This window comes from Quercus lobata, chromosome 8, assembly GCF_001633185.2.
Source record: "Quercus lobata isolate SW786 chromosome 8, ValleyOak3.0 Primary Assembly, whole genome shotgun sequence".
In the NCBI taxonomy this organism is placed as follows: domain Eukaryota; kingdom Viridiplantae; phylum Streptophyta; class Magnoliopsida; order Fagales; family Fagaceae; genus Quercus; species Quercus lobata.
In genome coordinates this window covers 9,352,092-9,371,107 of record NC_044911.1, presented here as the reverse complement: position 1 = coordinate 9,371,107, position 19,016 = coordinate 9,352,092, and the positions used below count along the sequence as shown (strand labels likewise).

The 19,016-nt window shown below is 32.2% G+C and overlaps 1 protein-coding gene across 1 annotated transcript; it reads left to right on the top strand.

The window, feature by feature from the left end:
- Positions 1-11,015: 11,015 nt before the first annotated feature.
- LOC115957248 (probable F-box protein At4g22030) lies at positions 11,016-12,543 on the top strand. Its single transcript, XM_031075444.1, has one exon. It carries the CDS (start codon positions 11,099-11,101, stop codon positions 12,371-12,373), a length of 1,275 nt encoding a protein of 424 aa, XP_030931304.1. The 5' UTR covers positions 11,016-11,098; the 3' UTR covers positions 12,374-12,543.
- Positions 12,544-19,016: the final 6,473 nt, after the last annotated feature.

Sequence of the window (19,016 nt, the reverse complement as noted above, 5' to 3'; positions counted from 1 at the left end):
CCTCTAAGTTTGAAATTGATCCATAGATATTTACTAGGATTTTGAGAAAGGGCTAGGGATTCCTGAATTACCTGAGGTATATTCGGAGAGCAAAACATGTCAGACTTGTTGAAGTTAATGCTTTGACCCGAGATTAAACAGTACCATAGAATTGTGTTTCTGAGGTTAGAGAGGGATGCCTTATCATTCCGGAAATAAAATAAGGAATCATCAGCAAAGAAGGGGTGGGTCAATGAGACACCATTCCTTCCTACCCAGATTCCTTTAATATTATTTTGGTTCTCTTCTTTTGTAAGAGCTAAAGAGAGAATGTTGGCACAAAACAAGAATAGGTAAGGTGATATAGGGTCTCTCTGTTTTAAGCCTCTAGATGGGTTAAAGGGTTGAGTAGGGCTACCATTGACCAGTAAAGAATATTGAATAGAGGTCTACATAACCCAATTTACCTAGGTGTTGCTAAAGTTCATGGAGAGTAAGACAGCTTTAAGAAAATTCCAATTAACCCTATCATAAGTCTTATACATATCTATTTTCAAAGCCTCAAAGCCTTTTTTCCTACCTTTCTTTTTCCAAAGAATGTCAAAAATCTCATGAGCTAGCTGGATAATATCAGTAATAGCAGATTTTTTTTTTTTTTTTTTGAAACAGTGGATATTGTTAAAATTTATAAATTTTGAAGTTCTCATTCTTAAGAATTAATTGGCTCAACAAAAAAATCAACTGGCAGCACCCATGGTCCCCTTAAAAATGAACTTTTAGTTAGCAAATGCCTAACCTAACCTCAAGTAATGTGGTGCTGCTACCTTGGAACTTGAAGACTTATCTCAAGAAATGTTATTGTTCAAGGACAACTAGTATCTTGAGGTCTCTAATGTTACCCTCAGTATTGGCTAGGGCTCTCTCTAGTTAATTTAAAAAACAAAAACAAAAAAGGCTCAATTTTATTTAATAATTTTGTTTTCTTGACCATAAAATTATTAAACTTTGTGATTGAAAATTTTACAATCTATTTCTTATTTTTTTTTAACTTTTTTTCTTATTTAATTCACTAATTGCCAAGAGTCTTGTAACTCAATTAGATAGAATTCCTTTTAGTGTTTCTAATAGAGCCATCTAAAGTTTAAATACCCCCACTCCAACTATTGAATTCTCAAAAAAAAAAAAAAAAAAAACACTAATTTCAGTTATTAACTTTATAAGAATAAAAATTATGGGAAGAAAAAGGAAAGTGGTGGTTAACTGTTTGTATGTTTGGATACAAGTATGAACGAAGGACAATTTATGTTTTGAAAATCATCTTAATTTTTTTGTGAGTGAAACATAATGCTAGATAATTTCGATATAATCAAATTGAAAACATTATTCTTGTGTCACATTGTTCGGTATTGCTTCTCAAATTTATATTTTTCTTTCATGGTCATATTCATCAATTCTTTATTTTTATTTTTTTTTAATTTGTTTTGGTTCTTAAAGTTAGTTTTGTTTTATGTTTGCGTTTGGAATTAGGTGCCAGGTAGAATATGATATACATACCAAAGAATTTATGCTAAGCTCTAACTTTAAAGTTAAGGAAATTGTTTCAGATTTAATACAATATTAATCATAAATGACTTTTTGGATTTAATTGAATGTCCAGTTACATCTTCACAAGATGATCAAGTTGATATGTCTTGAACAACAATCATTTTGGTTTTTTTTAAAAGAAATTTATATTTTGTTAATATCAAATAGACGCTACTTTTATTTTTCATGCATTAACTTATTCATGAATCTTAGTATAATTCTCATTCTTAAATGGTGGAAATCTCTTATTCAAAATTTGGCTTTGCCCCCTAAAAATAGAATCCCGGTTCCGTCTTTGCATGAGGAAGAATGAAGACTATTTAGTAACACATCTATGTTTGATGTTCATAGACGTCAAGTTGTATTGCTTCTTGGATGTTGTGACATAATCGGGGACACATTATAGTTAGTATGAATTTAACATGGCTTTAAAATGAATAAATTGAGGAGGGATCAAATGTTTTAAGTCAAAGAAGGATTAAAGGTGTTAAGTTCGATATGAATGAATGAAACTGATGCATTACAATATACTTATGGGAGTGTTGCAATGCTAGTCTCTAACAAGACTTTAGCGTGATGCTCTCTTTGCCAAGTATGAACAATATTATAAATTGGTATGAGATATGATTAGTCATTTCATGTCCACCATGTGTAAGTGAGAGATGTTAAAAATATTGGATCAGGATGAACCTAAATGATTATGCCCATATTAGGCTCAGTCCAGCCTAAGGGTCGTCAATGGGCCGGGTCGGGCTAGCCCGGTCCATTTTTACTTGGCCCAGGGGCACAATGGGTTGGGCATAATGGGCTATTAACTAGTTAACGGGCCAGGTCGGGTTAGGCCGAAAGAGAAAACCCCAGCCCATGACCCTACCCATGAGCAATGTCCATTTTGTCTAAAACGGGCTAGACTACTAAGTTGGGCCTAATGGACTACCAATGGGATTGTGTTAGCATATTATTTTATTATTTTTATAAAGAAAGAATCATTTTTTATAAGGGAATAATCAATTTATTGTTTTTAAAAGAAAGAATCAAAGAATTTAATATGTAATTACAATTTTTTTTTATAGTCAAATCAATTTAATTTTTTGTTTTGTTGATGGAAACTTATTTAATTTTTTTTATTAAGGCTTCAAATAGTTTTTTATTTTTATCTTTAATAAAAAAATATCAAATGGTTAATTCAAATTTGCTGGACTACTAGAAAAATATATATTTAATAAACTAAATTTAGCACAATTACTTTAAGTATCTTAGTGGTTGGGAGAGTTCTCTTAAGAAATTACTCTACAATATCTCAAGATCAATCTTTCATACACCTTCTATATATTTTTGTTATAAATTCTAAGTTATTGGACTGGGCAACGGGTTGGGCCAATGAGCTGGGCTACTGGGCTAGCTCACCGGGTGCCCATGGGCATAAACACTAGCCCACGGCCTAACCCGCTGAGCTAGTGGGCTACCCATGGGCCTCAATAACAACGGGCCGGACTGCTTATTAGCCTGATGGGTTGTCGGGTTTCTAGGTCGGGCCATGGGCTATTTGATGACCTTTAGTCCAGCCAATAACAAAGAGTTGTGACTCTTGGGGCATGTTTGATAGACTGTAATAGGCGCTGTAATGTAATAGTTATTACTATGGTTTAGTTATTCTTTAGTTTGGTTATATTTTTATTACAAGGAATAATCATTCCTTATGAATAGCTATTATTCAAAATGAGGAATAACTATTCTTCTTTAAAAGATTGTATTAGCTATTCTTAGTAAGTGCAATAATTTCAAAACTTAATATATTTCAAAGTAAACAAACTTTCCATATACATCTAACAATTATAAAAATAAAAAATCATAAAAAATAACACATATCTCTCTTAAACTTAAAAATAAAAATTTTTAAGGAAATATAATTGTATGAGTAAGAAATTTCAAAAAATAAATGTTAAGTTTCATTCTAATGCTATAACTCACATCCAAACTAATGAATATGTTTAGTTATTACATTACAACACATTTTATTTCTAGTAATAAAGATTACAATTCCTATCGTAATTCTCATTCAATGTACCAAACGTACTCTTGGTGAAGGGATAGAATCATTTGCAAAGGTTTCAATTGTTAGAAGGATGCGAGATTGTGACTTTTTATGAAGAGATGGATGTGTATATAAATAGGAAAGTACACATTGTTGTCAAACAATTAATTTGAGTGGTGTTCTATTAATTCATTATTTCATTTAGATTGTGGATTTTGTGTTAGTAAGACAATACAAGATAGTGAAAGACAAACGTAAGACAGTAAGAAAGATACATGAATACAGAATTTTTTTTTTTTTTTTTTTAACGTTCAAATTTCACTTTTTAACATTAAACAAATGGAACGTTAATCAAACATTTAAAATAATTTGATCATCGTACACCCTTTGTGTGATGGTCACTCTACAAGTATAAGTGCTTGTGAAGTGTGAAGGGTAAGGGTCGAGATTTAAGTATCTAGGAGGGAGTTTCACACACTTATACACTTAGATTAAGTTAGATTAAAATTCTATCTTGTATAAAATAAAAAATTGTTTATTTATTTTTGTTAATGATGATTTCTAAAACTCTTTAAACACTTCATTATTTTTGAATGTGTAGTTACTTAGTTCTATACGCACTAAGTAATTATTCTGAAATCCACATTTTCATTTAAAATAAATAAATAATTACAAGGAAGATTTTCTTAGATTAATCTCAAGATATTGTATAAAGGTTTCGAAAATAAACCCACATGAATCTCATTAGTCTTAGTAACCATTAGACCGACCATGGATTCAAAAGATTCCTTCAACAAGCTGGGAAGCCACACCAGTACATTTGGTACCCTCCACACCGTCCAAGGATCCAAGCCAAAGTGCAAACACCATTTTTGCTCATTATTTGGCCAGCGGTTTAGGTGCAGTGTGGTTTTGTACCATTTTTAACACTACACTTTGCGATACGGTTTAGCCAAAATCATAACTACGTATCTTATTTCTGCGGTAACATGTGCAATGTAGTGCGGTGCAGTACCAGCCAACACAAAAAGAATAAGAAAAAGAAAAGGAAAAACAAAGGCAACATGTACAAGTAACAGAAACAACGCGTTTCATAAGAGGCCGAAGACCTATGACTAATCAGGAGCATGGACTTCCATTTCAAAGTTTGGTGGACAAAGACCGGCGATTACCCAGACCCAAAAGTCACAAACATTTTCATTCAACGTCAACCTCCAAAGTAAAAACAATAAACAAAACTATTTTGTGGACTGTGTGGAGTGTCTATTTTGTGGACCATGGAGTCTCAAGCTTAAACCAAAAAATAAGGCGTTTGATAATGTTGATTCGTTGAATCAGTAACATTGTTTAAGTACCGTAAAAATAAGTGTGAGTAAAAAAGTATTATGAAAATACGTATTGTGTTGTTTAAACAACGAAAATCATTGTTCTAACAATGTTACCGAATATGTCCTAAATAAACCATTTTGTGGACTGTGGAGTCTCAAAAAAAAAAAAAAAAAAAAACATTTTGTGGACTCGGAAGTTTCAAGCTTTCCTACCCACACCATCTACTTGTATGGTGCACTTGAGCCTAAAAGCCGAGGTGCGTCATGAATCATGATTACTTAATAGAATTTTTGACATGTTATTCTAGTAATGTTATTTGTATTTTTTAAAAATATGTGTGGGTGAAAAAGTGTGTGAAAATATGTGTATTATTGTTTAAAAACTGAAAACATGTGTTTAAACACATGTACCAAACAGACTTTCATTTAAAATTCGATGGTCCCATTAGTTTATTTTAGAGTTTTTATTTTATTTTATTTTTCAAATTAAATAGTTACAATGAAGAAGGATAATTTAAATCTTAAATATCTTCGTTGAAAATAGTTAGAGATGTCACTAGTTGAGTTATAAGACTTTTGACGTTAAATTTTTATTTTTAAATTAACAATATGTGAAAATAGGATATTTTTTCCCTAATAAATAAGAATACAATATTTAATACACTTTTAAATTTATTATATTTAATTTGAATAATAAAATGAATCTATTATAAATGGAAGCAGTTTTCCTTCTTATCAAAATCTTAATTTTATTTTGGGATATTACTAAAATATACTTTAAATAAATTACAATTTTTTTTTCCCAAACAGATGGATTGGCATGTAATTTTAACCAGATGTGTACTTATATTTTTTATTAGTTAATTCTTAAGTCAAGTGACTTCAAAACAATTCATGTTTTATAACTATTACATATATAATTTTCTCACTCTTGGATCTTTTTTTGACCATGTTTCTTCTTAATCTGATTAAAAGAATTTTAAAAAAGTAATTTGATTACACGCAAGCTATTGAAAAAATTTGTTACAAATTATAGAATGACTTTTATTTTTTAATGTTATAGAAAAATTACCCACTATGTAAGAATAAAATAGGAAGAGAAATTAGCAATAAGAATTAATTGAATTCGTATTATCATGTCAGAAATTTTTTCATTTTTTAAATGTCTTTAATAATTAATGTGATTTTCTTCTTTTTCATCAATCGTCACTTCTGTTTTGTCCTCACATTTAAAACCTAATTGTTCATCCACAAAAAAAAAAAAAAAAAAAGATTGGTTGTAAAAAGCAAAAGAAACAAAATTGTACATAAAGATAATTTGATGTTAGCCAAAACCAAAAGGCTAAGACAGAAAGGTATAACACTATTACTTGGCCTCTTCTCTTAATAGATTCTTCTTTTTCCCATAATGCAAAATCGGTTGTAAAAAGCAAAAGAAACAAAATTGTACTTAAAGATAATTTGTTGTTAGCCAAAACCCGAAAGGCCAAGACAGAAAGGTATTATGTTAAAGATAATTTGTTGTTGCAAGCTTTTCGAAGAAAACATATACAACATGTTAAGCGAATTGGAAATAAGCCAGCACACACTTTGGCCCATCATGCCAAGGGAATAGATGACAATGTTACTTGGATTGAGGAAACTCCACCATGTATTGAACCTATTGTTTTTCAGGATGCTCTATCCGTTTTGTAATAAAATACACGTATTTCTCATTAAAAAAAAAAAAACTAGTTTTTTATTTTATTTTTTTATAAAATATTTCTTTTGAAGACTAAAGAGACAAGTGGGACAATTTTATTATAACTCTTCAGAGAGAGAGAGAGAGAGAGAGAGATATATATATATATATATATATATTTATTTATTTATTTATTTCAATGAAGACAAAGTTGAGCTACAACTCCACTCAATTTTTTTTTTATTAGATGTGAATTTTGATAAATTTACCATTAGATTACACTTTCTTTTTATATCTTTCATGTTTATAAAATTTTCAAAAGATTAAATATTAATAGTTATGTCATCAATTAAATATTTAAATTTTAAGTTTTTGTAGTTTAAAATTATGCATGAAAAATAAGTTTATGTATCGAATAGAAAATAACATCTAATTGATACAAAATTTGACAAGCGCATTAAGAACATAAAAAAACATGCAAGTCATAATTAAAATTTCAAAGTACTTAAGCATGCTAATTTTTTTATTGAGAGTGGTTGTCATTCTTTGTCCTTCAAAATAAAAGAGCAAAATTTAAATAGTCAATGATAAAATAAGCTATCGCGAGTCATGACTCCATTCCCGTGTTTAGGGTTTGCTTTGAAATATAGGATCATATGGCATTGTTCTCACACACACACTATATATATATTAAAAAAAAAAACCCTTAATTAACTTCTCTTTCAACCCTTGAGGAGTCAGACTCAGTTGTACTACTTTAATTAGAGGGGTAATTTCATTTCTTCTTTTGTGGCAACCCCCAGCTTGCCTCTGTAATCCGTAGTCTGGGCACACATGTGAACAATGTGTGGCATGTGGTACATGAGAGATTACTAATTGTCATTCTGGCTAGGTAACTTTTGTTGATTCTAATACCTTACAGATACAACTAATTGGACAATTGCACTGCAAAAAATCTTATACTTCTCCTAGACAAAAATGTCCATTAACTTTAATTAAAACGTGCAACTATATCAGTGAACAAACGTAAAAATATCAAAATATTATTTGCATATCATGCAAATATAACAAACGCCACCATAAGTCTTGTTCTTACATGAGCTTGTAATGGTGTTTATTGGGCTATAACAGCGTTTTACAAGTGCCACTATTGATCCTTTAAAGAGAAGCCGAATGAAAAAAAATTAAAAACAACCTGTAGGTCCTGGTGTTACAAGGGCCTATAGTGGTGTTTATTGGACTATAACAGCTTTTTACAAAAGCCACTAGGTCCTTGTAAGACAACCACTATAACTCCCAAAAAAAAAAAAAAACCCCCAAAATTTTTAAGTTTGCATTGGTAATTGTTTAGTCTGCTTGTAATATCAAGCAGGCCTATTTTTTAAGTAAGGCCATTTCATTCATCAAAAAAAAGTAGGGCCATTTCAGATTCAGCAAAAAAAAAAAAAAAAAAAAAAAAAGTAGGGCCATTTCAGTACTAAAATAGCATGGGGAAATGGAGAAAAACGTCACTGTCAGGCAGCATAAGAAATATCAAGCATTTTTCTTTTTCTTTTTTTATGAGAATATTGCATTATTAATTCAGGAAAAAAAAAAAAATGTTGCATTATTTCTTAGCAATGAATTTTCCCCACCTACCCCTATTATGTCTTTGCCAATAAATTTTCTCCACCTACCCCATTCTTCTCCTCTTACTTGTCCTTTTGCATTTCAGAAACCCATTCAAAATTCAAAATTCTCTTTGGCAATAAATTTAGTAGTTTACCCCACCTTCCCCCATTCTTCTCCCTTTTTCTTTTGCATTTAGGAAACCCATTCAAAATAACTAATTCAAAACTATTGCTTCTCTATATTTGACTTTTTCCCTTATCTTTGTCTTCTTGAGATCTCCGCCTTTCTCCCTTCTCTCACTCTCTTGTTCCTCTTGGCGGTGGTCATCGGTGGTGCTTTTGTTTTTGTTTTTTGTTTTGTTTTTTAAATAAAAGGTATGAGCTTATATGAGGTACATACACACATACACACCAAAAAAAAAAAAAAAAAATTTTGAGTTTAAAGATGAGGGACTTAATAAATTTTTAGGGGAAAAAAATTAGCAAGAGGGTGCTTTCTTCATGACTATGATTCGGGGGATTTCCTTGAATAATTAATATAGCATATATGGACACCACCTAACTCAAAAGATTTAAATGTATGAATTTGGACTAAATTATATTATATTAACCATTCTCTTTTGTCATTCTTATTTAGTATTAACTAAATTCATTGGCGGAGTTAGGATTGCAAGATTACAAAGAACATTGAAAAAATAACCAAAAATATATTAACCTTTTTTATAATTAAAGTACTAACCCATATTAATAACAAAATAAATAAAAATGTGCAAAGTTGTACAATCTCACTGTCTCCGATCATTTTTTAAAAATATATAGAATTCAATATTTCTTTCTCTATCTTTCTAAGTTTTTAAATGACAAAACAAAAAAAGGTTTACAACAAAAGCCTACACTTTAAAATTGTGATAAAGTCAAGATATGGATGAAAAAAAAATAGTGGAGGCTTTAGGGTTATAATACATTACAATGACATTAAGTTTTTTTTTAAAATTATTTTATTTAAAATGTAGGATGGATTGATATGAGATAAAAGAAAATTTTGGGATAGTAGGGTTATAGTACATTACAAGGATATTAAGGTTATGTTTGGTAACAGATTTTGTTTTCTATTTTCAAAAACTTGTTTTTGGGAATATAAAGAAAAAACAATTTTCTTATATTTTTGAAATAAAAAACATGTTTGGTAAGCTAAAATTAAAAATATAGTTTTTTGAAAAAAAAATAAAAAATACTAAAATATGTTGTTACTAGGATTTGAACTCTAATACTACTCATTAAATAAAATAGATTCATTAAATTAAATGCGTATTTTCATTAACTTTTGAAAATTAGAAATTGAAAATAGCTTTTTGCATGTTTTCAGTTTCCTTTACAAATTAAGTTTTAAAAACAGTTTTTGTTTTCTATCTATTTTGGGTTGCCAAACAAGTTTTTTAGCCTCAAAAATAGAAAATTATTTTTAAAAACAGAAAATAAGGAGAAAAAACAGTTATCAAACATACCCTAAGTTTTTTATTTTATGTAAAATGTGGGATGGATTGCTGTGAGAAAAGGGAAAATTTTGAGATAATAGGGGAGAAGAACTCAAAAAAGTGCCGTGAATATTGAATAGTAGTGAAAAGTGAAAATTGAGATAAAGTTAGCTTAAAAATAAAAAAAAAGTTGGTGTGTGAAAGAGTCTTTTCCTTGTTATTTAGGTAGTAAACTGGTTTGTTATTCTTTAAAGAGAAAATTTAGGGACACAATAAAATATCAAAATATTTTAACAAAATTCTTATATTTAGTTTGTAGTAGATCCTATTCTAATATTTCATTATTTTATTTTCATCTAGATTGAAGTATATCAATTGTTACGAAAATATTTGGTTGTATACATAACACAACAATCATTTGAAATAGATATACTTTTTGTTTTTGTTTTTTTTTTTTTGTTTTTTTGTTTTTTTTTGGTTTTTTATACGCTATCAATTTTTGATTGGTTTAAAGTGGGACTAAACTTTTTGTTTCTTTTCCATGTCAGGAGGGGCAAAGCATTAAGTTTTGGTTCAAGCATAGCATAAAGACTGTCTTTTTAAGAAGTCAGATGGGGCAACTGCCGCCTCTGCATGCAAGTGGAGAAAATATATCCTGTTACATGTGTATGTTTCTCTCCTCTCACAGTTGGTAAGTTATGAATTCTATTAGCTTGTAAGAGGGAAGAAGCATACACTCGCAACAAAATATACTTCCTCCTAAATTTAAACAGCATTCTAAAAGAAATTAGTCACGTAGAAGACAAAATACTTGATTTTCTTCATTGGATTGCCATAAGCAATGATGCAATGTAGACGAAATGGTAGAAAAAGTATAAATTTGATTTTAGACCTCACTATATTAATCAATATTGGTCGCCTTGAAGCAGAAACAAATTAACTAGCAAAATTATTGTACTGTAAGCGGTATATATAGCTCGGGCAATGACTTCCAACATTTATATATGAAAGCTTTTTATTCAAAAGTTACTTTGATTGCATGGGATTCACGATAGAGTGTTAAATTCATAAGGACAATAACTCTTTGGACTTTGGGTAGCGCGTGGAAAGTCCACTTCAAGGTTCACATGGTTTTTCCTTTTGAAAGTCAAAAAAGTAAAACTGTTGGAACAAAAGCAAAGGTAAATAAATGTTGATGAACTAGTCCAACCTCCCAACCCATGAACTCATTCCTTACGTTTCAGAAAAAAAAAAAAAAAGAACTCATTCATTACGTTAAAGAATTGTGGCCCACACGTCCATTTCACGGTACGATCTTCTTCTATATATTTCAGAATTAAGACTCATTCATTTCACTACAACACCTTCTAGCTCACTTGTGTTAAGCAAGAAGTAGGTGATCATACATGTTCATGGCTACTCTTCAAGCTGCTTCTTTTTGTTGTTGTTATTCTTCTTCTTCTTCAGCTTCCTTCAGAAAAATCAAAGCCACCTTAAATGCCCAAAAATTCCAATCATCAAATCATCATTCTCTTCCTAGGCTCCTTGCTGATGAGTTGAATCAAAGTAAAAGGCTACAAACCTTTAAATCTGCTTTAACCCAAATAGAAATGAAGCCTAAGATAGAAACAAAGGCAGTGAAAGAGTTATATGCAATCATGGAAATTGTAGCAGATAGAACAGAAATGCACAAGAATATAGGGTCCCAGAGAGATAACTGGAACCGTCTTCTGCTAACTTCTGTTAATGGAATGACAGTCACAGCAGCAACTATGGCTGGACTTGTGGCTGTGAGTGGAGTTGGAGTTTCAGCACCAGTTATTTTGGCTCTAAAGCTCTCTTCTAGTCTTCTCTATATGGCTGTCACTGGTATTTTACTAGTGATGAATAACATTCAGCCTTCTCAGCTTGCAGAAGAACAAAGAAATGCTTCCAGACTATTTAAGCAACTTCATGAGGATATCAAAATGACTTTGGCTCTTCAAAATCCAACTGAAGATGATGTAGAAGATGCTATGAATAAAGTTTTGGCACTTGATAAGGCCTACCCACTTCCCTTACTTGGGACAATGCTTGATAAATTTCCAAAAAAGGTTGAGCCTGCTGTGTGGTGGCCAAAACATTATTTGAAGACTCAACAAGAAAAGGGTAATGGGAAAGTAAACAGAAATGGGTGGAATGAGAAGCTTGAAGAGGAAATGAGAGAGGTTCTTGGGGTTATGAAGAGAAAAGATGAAGCAGAATATGTGAGGCTAAGCAAAGTAGTACTTAAACTTAACAAAATTCTTGCAGTATGTGGTCCTCTGTTTACTGGTTTGGCTGCAGTTGGGTCAATATTACAGGGATTACCTTTCATTGGCTCATGGGGTGCATTTTTGGCAGTGATGTTTGGAGCTTTAGCCACTGTGGTTAACACTGTGGAGCACGGTGGGCAAGTTGGGATGGTGTTTGAGATGTATAGGGACTCAGCTGGGTTCTTTAGGCTTATGGAAGAGACTATAGAATCAAACCTGAAGGAAGAAGAGGCTGATAGGAGGGAAAATGGGGAGTTGTTAGAAGTGAAAGTGGCTCTTCAGCTTGGGAGAAGCTTGTCAGAGCTCAGGGACCTAGCCAGTACCACATCATCTTTGGCTTCAAGAATTAGTCCGGACAAAGAAGAGTTTGGAAGCAAGCTCTTCTGAGTTTTGATGGGCTGTCTTGATTGATTTTGTGTAATTGTATACTTGTGTAGCATGTATTTTGATAATAATCTTGACTAGGCGGATCACATACATAGTTATTTGATGAGTTCAAATTTTCATGTATTCAAGCTTACATGATTGAATGGAAATCAAAGATAGTTTTAAATTTTTTTTATGATGTGATAAGATTTGAAATCTATATAGTCAGTTTTATAATAATTGCTCTTTATTATTACAGTAATAATATGTTTTGCCAAAAGTTTTATAGCTTAATGACATTGTTTAATCTTCCTTATAAAAAGAAATAAGGTTTGAATTTCTATCCCTCACTGTGAACAATAATTTTGATCTTTTGTTCTTTATTATTATAGTGGATTCTAGATCTTTAACTTGAAAATTCAGGGTGTTCTAGATATCTCTTTCTATACTATCACATTGTATCATGTGAAATCAAAGCCTTGATTAGTCGGTTTGGTGGCCAAATGGCAAAGCTAGTGGTAACCAAATATCCTATTTATGAGGATCAAAATGTTTCAATATTTTGTTCTCTATTTTTCTTGTGGATTCCATTTCTTTACCTTGAAGATTCAAGATATTTTAGGGTTTAGTCATGTACTACTAAGTTAAACTTACTGTAACTCTTTGTTAATGTTACGTTTCTTATTGAATTATTAAAAAATTCTACTGTTGGATTAAACTTTCTTGTTTTTCTTAATACATTTACCAAATTTTGTATTAGTTGGATGTTATTCAATTTATAAACTCATGTTTTGTGCATAATTTAAAATATAAAATATTTTATAATTGGGATAATTATTGATCTTTAATAATATTAAAATTTTGTAAATATGAAGGATATAAAAAGAAAATGTAATCAACACTGTTAGATTTGTTAAAAGAGTCCAATAAGAGGGTGCCCTTAGAGTATTTTTTAAAATTTTATTTTAGGAAATTTTTTATATTACTTTCATGATAAATATAAAAAATTGTCAAAAAATCAATTACTTTTTTTTTCTTTTAAAAAGTTTTTAAAAATATTTTCTAAACTAATACTATCCGCCGAACTATTTCCTTGTTAAAATAGACTTCCAATAAAAAATTTGACAATGTAAAAGGGAGGGGGGCAATTGCCCCCTGACCTTCCCCCAAAACACCTATATAATAATACCTACAAAGCAATTTGCCCCCTGTAATTTTGCCCCTTATAGAAATGAGAAAGTCTAATGAAAAGCAGTGTAATCACTTGCCACCATTCCCAAAACACCTGTATAATAATGCCTACAAAGCAATCTGCCACCTATCATTTTCGTTCATCTCAATTTTGCCACTCACACAAATGAAAAAGTCTAAAGAAAAGCCCATATGTCCATAAAACACATATTACTTTTTCGTCAATTTATAATTAAAACAAAGTTCAATGGGTCGCATTTAAGACTCAAAGTTTTATGCATTTGATATCTTTACACAACTTATAAACATTTTGATTTCTCTCACTGCAATTCCACAATAGATAGTGCTATTATCACGATATTTTTTACGATAAATTTCATAATTGTTAAAGAAGAAATATTACAAACATAATATTTATCACAACAAATTTTATTACAATTGAGTTTTTAAGTTGTTTGGATCTACCACTGACACTATTTTATTGTTTACCATTTATGGTTTGCTAATTTAGTGATTGTGAAAAAATTTGTTAAAAAAATTTTTATTTTAGATTTATTGTTGTTGAAGTAATCTAGTATGAATAATAGAGAAAAACAATAATACTGGTACTACATACAAAATAGGTACACTTTGTCACAATTTTCCTATGTGGCACACTTTACCACAATTATTTTTACTTTCAATCTTCCCCCTCAAAATCTTAGCTTACAATTATTTTTACTTTCAATCTTGCCCATCAAAATTCTAGCTCCGGCTACTATAACATTATCAAAAGTGATCACAAGTGATGAGAAGTAAAGATAGCTATCAGCCTATCACTCTCCACACACGCATTGATAAAGCAAGGTTGAGAGAGGAAAATGTAGATTCTTCACGATTTCTTTAGGCCAGAAGATAGCTAAAGCAAAGTGGACAGGACCTACCTTATCAACCAAAATGAATAGTGGTTTGTCGGACATTTTACGAAACTTCAACAGCCAATGATGTGCGAACTTTTACATTGAAAAAAATGATATCCTTATCAAGAAAATGTATCAGTGGCTTCATAACAAAATTGAAAATGGGTGATGTCTGATTGATCTTATCAAGAAAATGGTATCAGTGAGTTCACAGCGTGGCATGCTGTGCTGTCATTGGTTTTAGGAGGAGCATGTGAGAGCTGACCCAAAAGCTCATGTGCAATGCAAGTAATGGTAAGATTTAATTTGGTTAAAAAAGCTTTTGAAAGAACATCAAAAGTTGGTCAAAAAGAGGGAACAATCGTTTATTTGTAGTACAGGAAACACGTGATGTGCAACAACTAGTCATTGTTTTGTGTTTGTTTTAGAAGTACACTTGAAATCACTAAAGCAGCGATGAGAAGCAACTAGTAAATACCGAGCGCACTGAAAAGTTAAAATACCCAGGGTCTATTTGGATACTGTATTGTTTTGTGTTTGTTTTAGAAGTATACTTGGAATCACTAAAGCAGTGATAGGAAGCAACTAGTCAATGCCGAGCGCATTGGAAAGTTAAAACACTAGGGTCTGTTTGGATACTGCACATTATTAAAAATTGAAAACATTGTAGCAAAATAATTTTTAAATGTGTGAATAATGTCTTGGGACTCATTTTTAATGAAAATTTTGTTGAAAAAAGAGATTTGTGAGTCTTGTGAACAGTGCACAGGACTACACGTAAAACGCTGGACGCGTAAATGCTAGACGCTTACCGCAATCCAAACGTTTACTAAAGCAGTGATGGGAAGCAACTAGTCAATACCGAGCATTGATAATCAATATTCATCAAGCAATGCAAGCCAAAAAAAAAAAAAAAAAAAAAGGTAGACCTAAAGGACTGAACCGGACTAAAGTAGATTGAAATAGATTGATGGACCAAAATAGACCAAATACACTAAACTAGACTAAAGCAGACTAAAGTGGACCGAATGGGCCTAATTGAACTGAAGTCAATTGAATAGATTGAATTGGACCAAAGTAGACCAATATAGACCGAAGAGGACCGAATGGATTGAACTGGACCAAAGTCGACTGAATGGAACAAGTAGTCTGAATGAACTGAACTGTACTGAAGTAGACCAAATAGACCGAAGTGGATCAAAATAGAATAAACATGACTTAAGTGGACTAGATGGACCAAATTGGACCCAAATAGATTGAACTAGACTGAAGTGGACTAAAATGGACCGAAGTAAAGCCAAATAGACTAAACTGGACTAAAATGGACCGAAGTAGACCAAAATGGACTGGAGTAGACCGAATGGACCAAAATGTTATGTTAATGTGGCTCAACAGAAACATAACAACAATAAATACTATGTTTCAGCATTTAGATATTTATAGATTTGGCACTGGTCACTACTTAGGATCATAGTATGGAAACAACATTACCAATACACTACAAATCCATAAAGATTCATAACCATGAAATTTGTTAGTGAAGTCATCTTGTATTGTACTATTGCACTTCACTAATCTGGCCAGGTCTAATGAAGCAATTGCAAACCATTGCTAGCTATCTTCCCTCAAACTCAACTTTGCTTTAGTGATTGTAGAGAGGGAAAATTCCCGACCTATCACAAGCTGACACGTCAGATTACCAAGTCCACAAAATACAGCCAATTACAGAGCACCATGTATTGCTGCTAGGTTTTGGTATCACTATTCAGAAGCCAACAGAAATTTGCCAAGTGTCATGCAAGAATCAATCACGCATCAGCGCACGTGTAAGCGATGACTCGAGCAGCCTCGCACATGTAAGCGATGACTCAAGCAGTCTCGCATGTGTAAGCGATGACTCAAGCAACCTCGCACGTGTAAGCGATGACTCAAGCAGTCCAGCACGTGTAAGCGATGACACAAGCGGACCAATCAGGCTGTAACATGTGTCACCAATCAAGTTCCGCCACGTGTCGCTCACCCACCCCAAAACTCCTATAAATAGAAGCCTTCCTGAGACATTCGGAAGGACGGAGATCCGGACCAAGATCCAGAAAACGAAGATCCAGAGGACCGGATTCAGAAGGGAAAAAGCTTTGCTGGAATCAAGCCCTGAAGCCTCCAGGAACTTCAAGAACTTCAACCCCAAAATCGGAGAACATTCGAAGCAGAATCATCTAGATCATCTGCCTAGATCCTAAAGTTTGCGGGAATCAAGCTCAAAGGTCCGAAAACATCAACAAATCATAAAACAGTGAAACTCTACGGATTCAAGCCTCTAAAGCCCCGAAGAACTTCCACCACAAATCTTCAAATACAAAGAACATTCGAAGCAGAATCATCCAAACTATCTGCCTAGATCTCAAAGTTCACTGGAATCAAGCTCAAAAGCCTCCAGAAACCTCAAACAACCACAAATCAGTGAAGCTCTACGGATTCAAGCCTCTAAAACCCCGAAGAACTTCCACAACAAACCTTCGAAGACGACGAACACCCGAAGAACACACGAAGAACACGAAGAACACAAAGAACACGAAGAACAAAGAATTTCTAACAAGCTCATAGCCAGAGATTCATTGTAATTTTGTTCCAAAGATCTTTGATCCATTCCTTAACCAAATTGAAGGATATCTTGTGTTCAAAACAAATTCACATCATCACAAATCCAATCAACAAATCTTTTAAGGAGATCGAATCAGAGGATAACTCTTTTGTAATCACAGAGAATTGTACCACACAATCATCAATACAGTGATACTTTTAGGATTTGATTCGGAGAATCTAATATGCTTCGGCATCTAGATTCCATTTGTTTTTAAACATTCTAATATAACGGACTGGAGATTTAGCATGCCTCAAAGCACCTTTGTACAAGCCTAGATCTCTTTCTTCATGAGACTCCAAATTAGTCTCTGAAAATGTTAATGTATATATGGGCAGGAAGCAGACTAGTTATTGCATACTTAAAATGTTACGAGTATAACCAAGATTACTAACGAACACTTGGCACTATATGGCAATAGAATTCAAGCAATTATTCTGACATCAGAGAAGTTGAGACTCGAGTAATCCTCTCATTCTCATATGAGTGGAGACTACGACAAAAATGGTTAATTCGTTACCTATGTTCTTGTGCTAATTACTCCTTTTTCTCATGTCTCCCAAAATTATGAAACACCTAATTTAATCTATGGAACATTGATAAAAATTAAAAAATGGCTTATATAATTTATGGAATATCGATAAGGGTAGTTGGAACATGGGGATTGGAGAGAAGAGAGTAGAGTGGAAGGTAGTCGGAATATACTGGAATATACTAAAATATCGGACATTCCAGTCACTTTTTCTCGTCTTCGCCTCCTATCCCTCCATCCAAATATAAGCTAAGGGAAAAAATGGAAGTGAATGAATAATGACGATCTACTAAAGAAATCAATCTGATTTCTTTATTGTTTTGAATCATGCCAACAATTACAAGAGCAAAAATGTTTAAACTGCTAGACTAATATGCCGGTGAGATCTTAATCATTGAGTACTACACAAAAAACAAAAGGAAAAACATTTTGACGTGGATCAAACCACTACAGAACAAGTTTAAATAAACAACACATGCCCAGCTAAAGCGTCAGAGCCCCATCTAATTTGGCCTCTGGCAGAATGAATCTAATGCCTCTATAGACTTGCCTCAAAACTTCTCAAAGATTGGGTTAGATTCTGACCTCAATGCCTTCCTTTAACAAGTGTTCTTACACAGATTGTACAGGCACCTGCAACCCATAATTGAAGGAACATAGATAAACCACTATGGCGTTGATAGGAAAAAAAAGGTAATGCTGGTTAAAGGTTTTTAATGTATTAAGATGATAAGTAATAAATTGAAAAAGGAGAGAAGTGGATGACGCTCATAAAAAAAGAAGAAAAAAAAATTAAGATGATAAGGAATAGCCTCCGTAAAATTTTAAAAAAAAGAAAAAAGAAAGAAAGAAAAGAAAGACAGAATGATAATAATCTCCATCAGCATTTGCATACAAATGAAGTTCGAGAAATGTTTCTATAGGTTTGTACCTCCTTCCTATGGAAGATGCCAGCAGCAAGGGCAGCGGATGCATTTGTTTTCGTGAACACTTCTGAGAGAGAAGTGCTCAACAGCACCAGCACCAGCACCAGCACCGGCACCACTACTTGCAATCACAGTAATGCTTACAGCATCTTAGATCAACTTTATTTGATCTATATCAAAAGATCGTTATTAGGTACCCACGCAAATCATCTGAGATCAACTGAGTCATAGATTTTCGACTATCGAAAACCAAAGAGAAAGGTACTCTAGGTGTCTATCAAAATAAATTTAAAAAATTCATGTACAAGTTGTTGTTGTTTTCTTTTTTTTTTATTATTTACTTTAAATTTCGATTTGGTCTTTGGTTTCGATAATTGACAATTGTCAAAAATCCTTGTAAATATAGATCATCAAGAAAATTAAAAAGATCATATCACTAGATATACAATTGTTGATTCACGACGAACTCCACGTT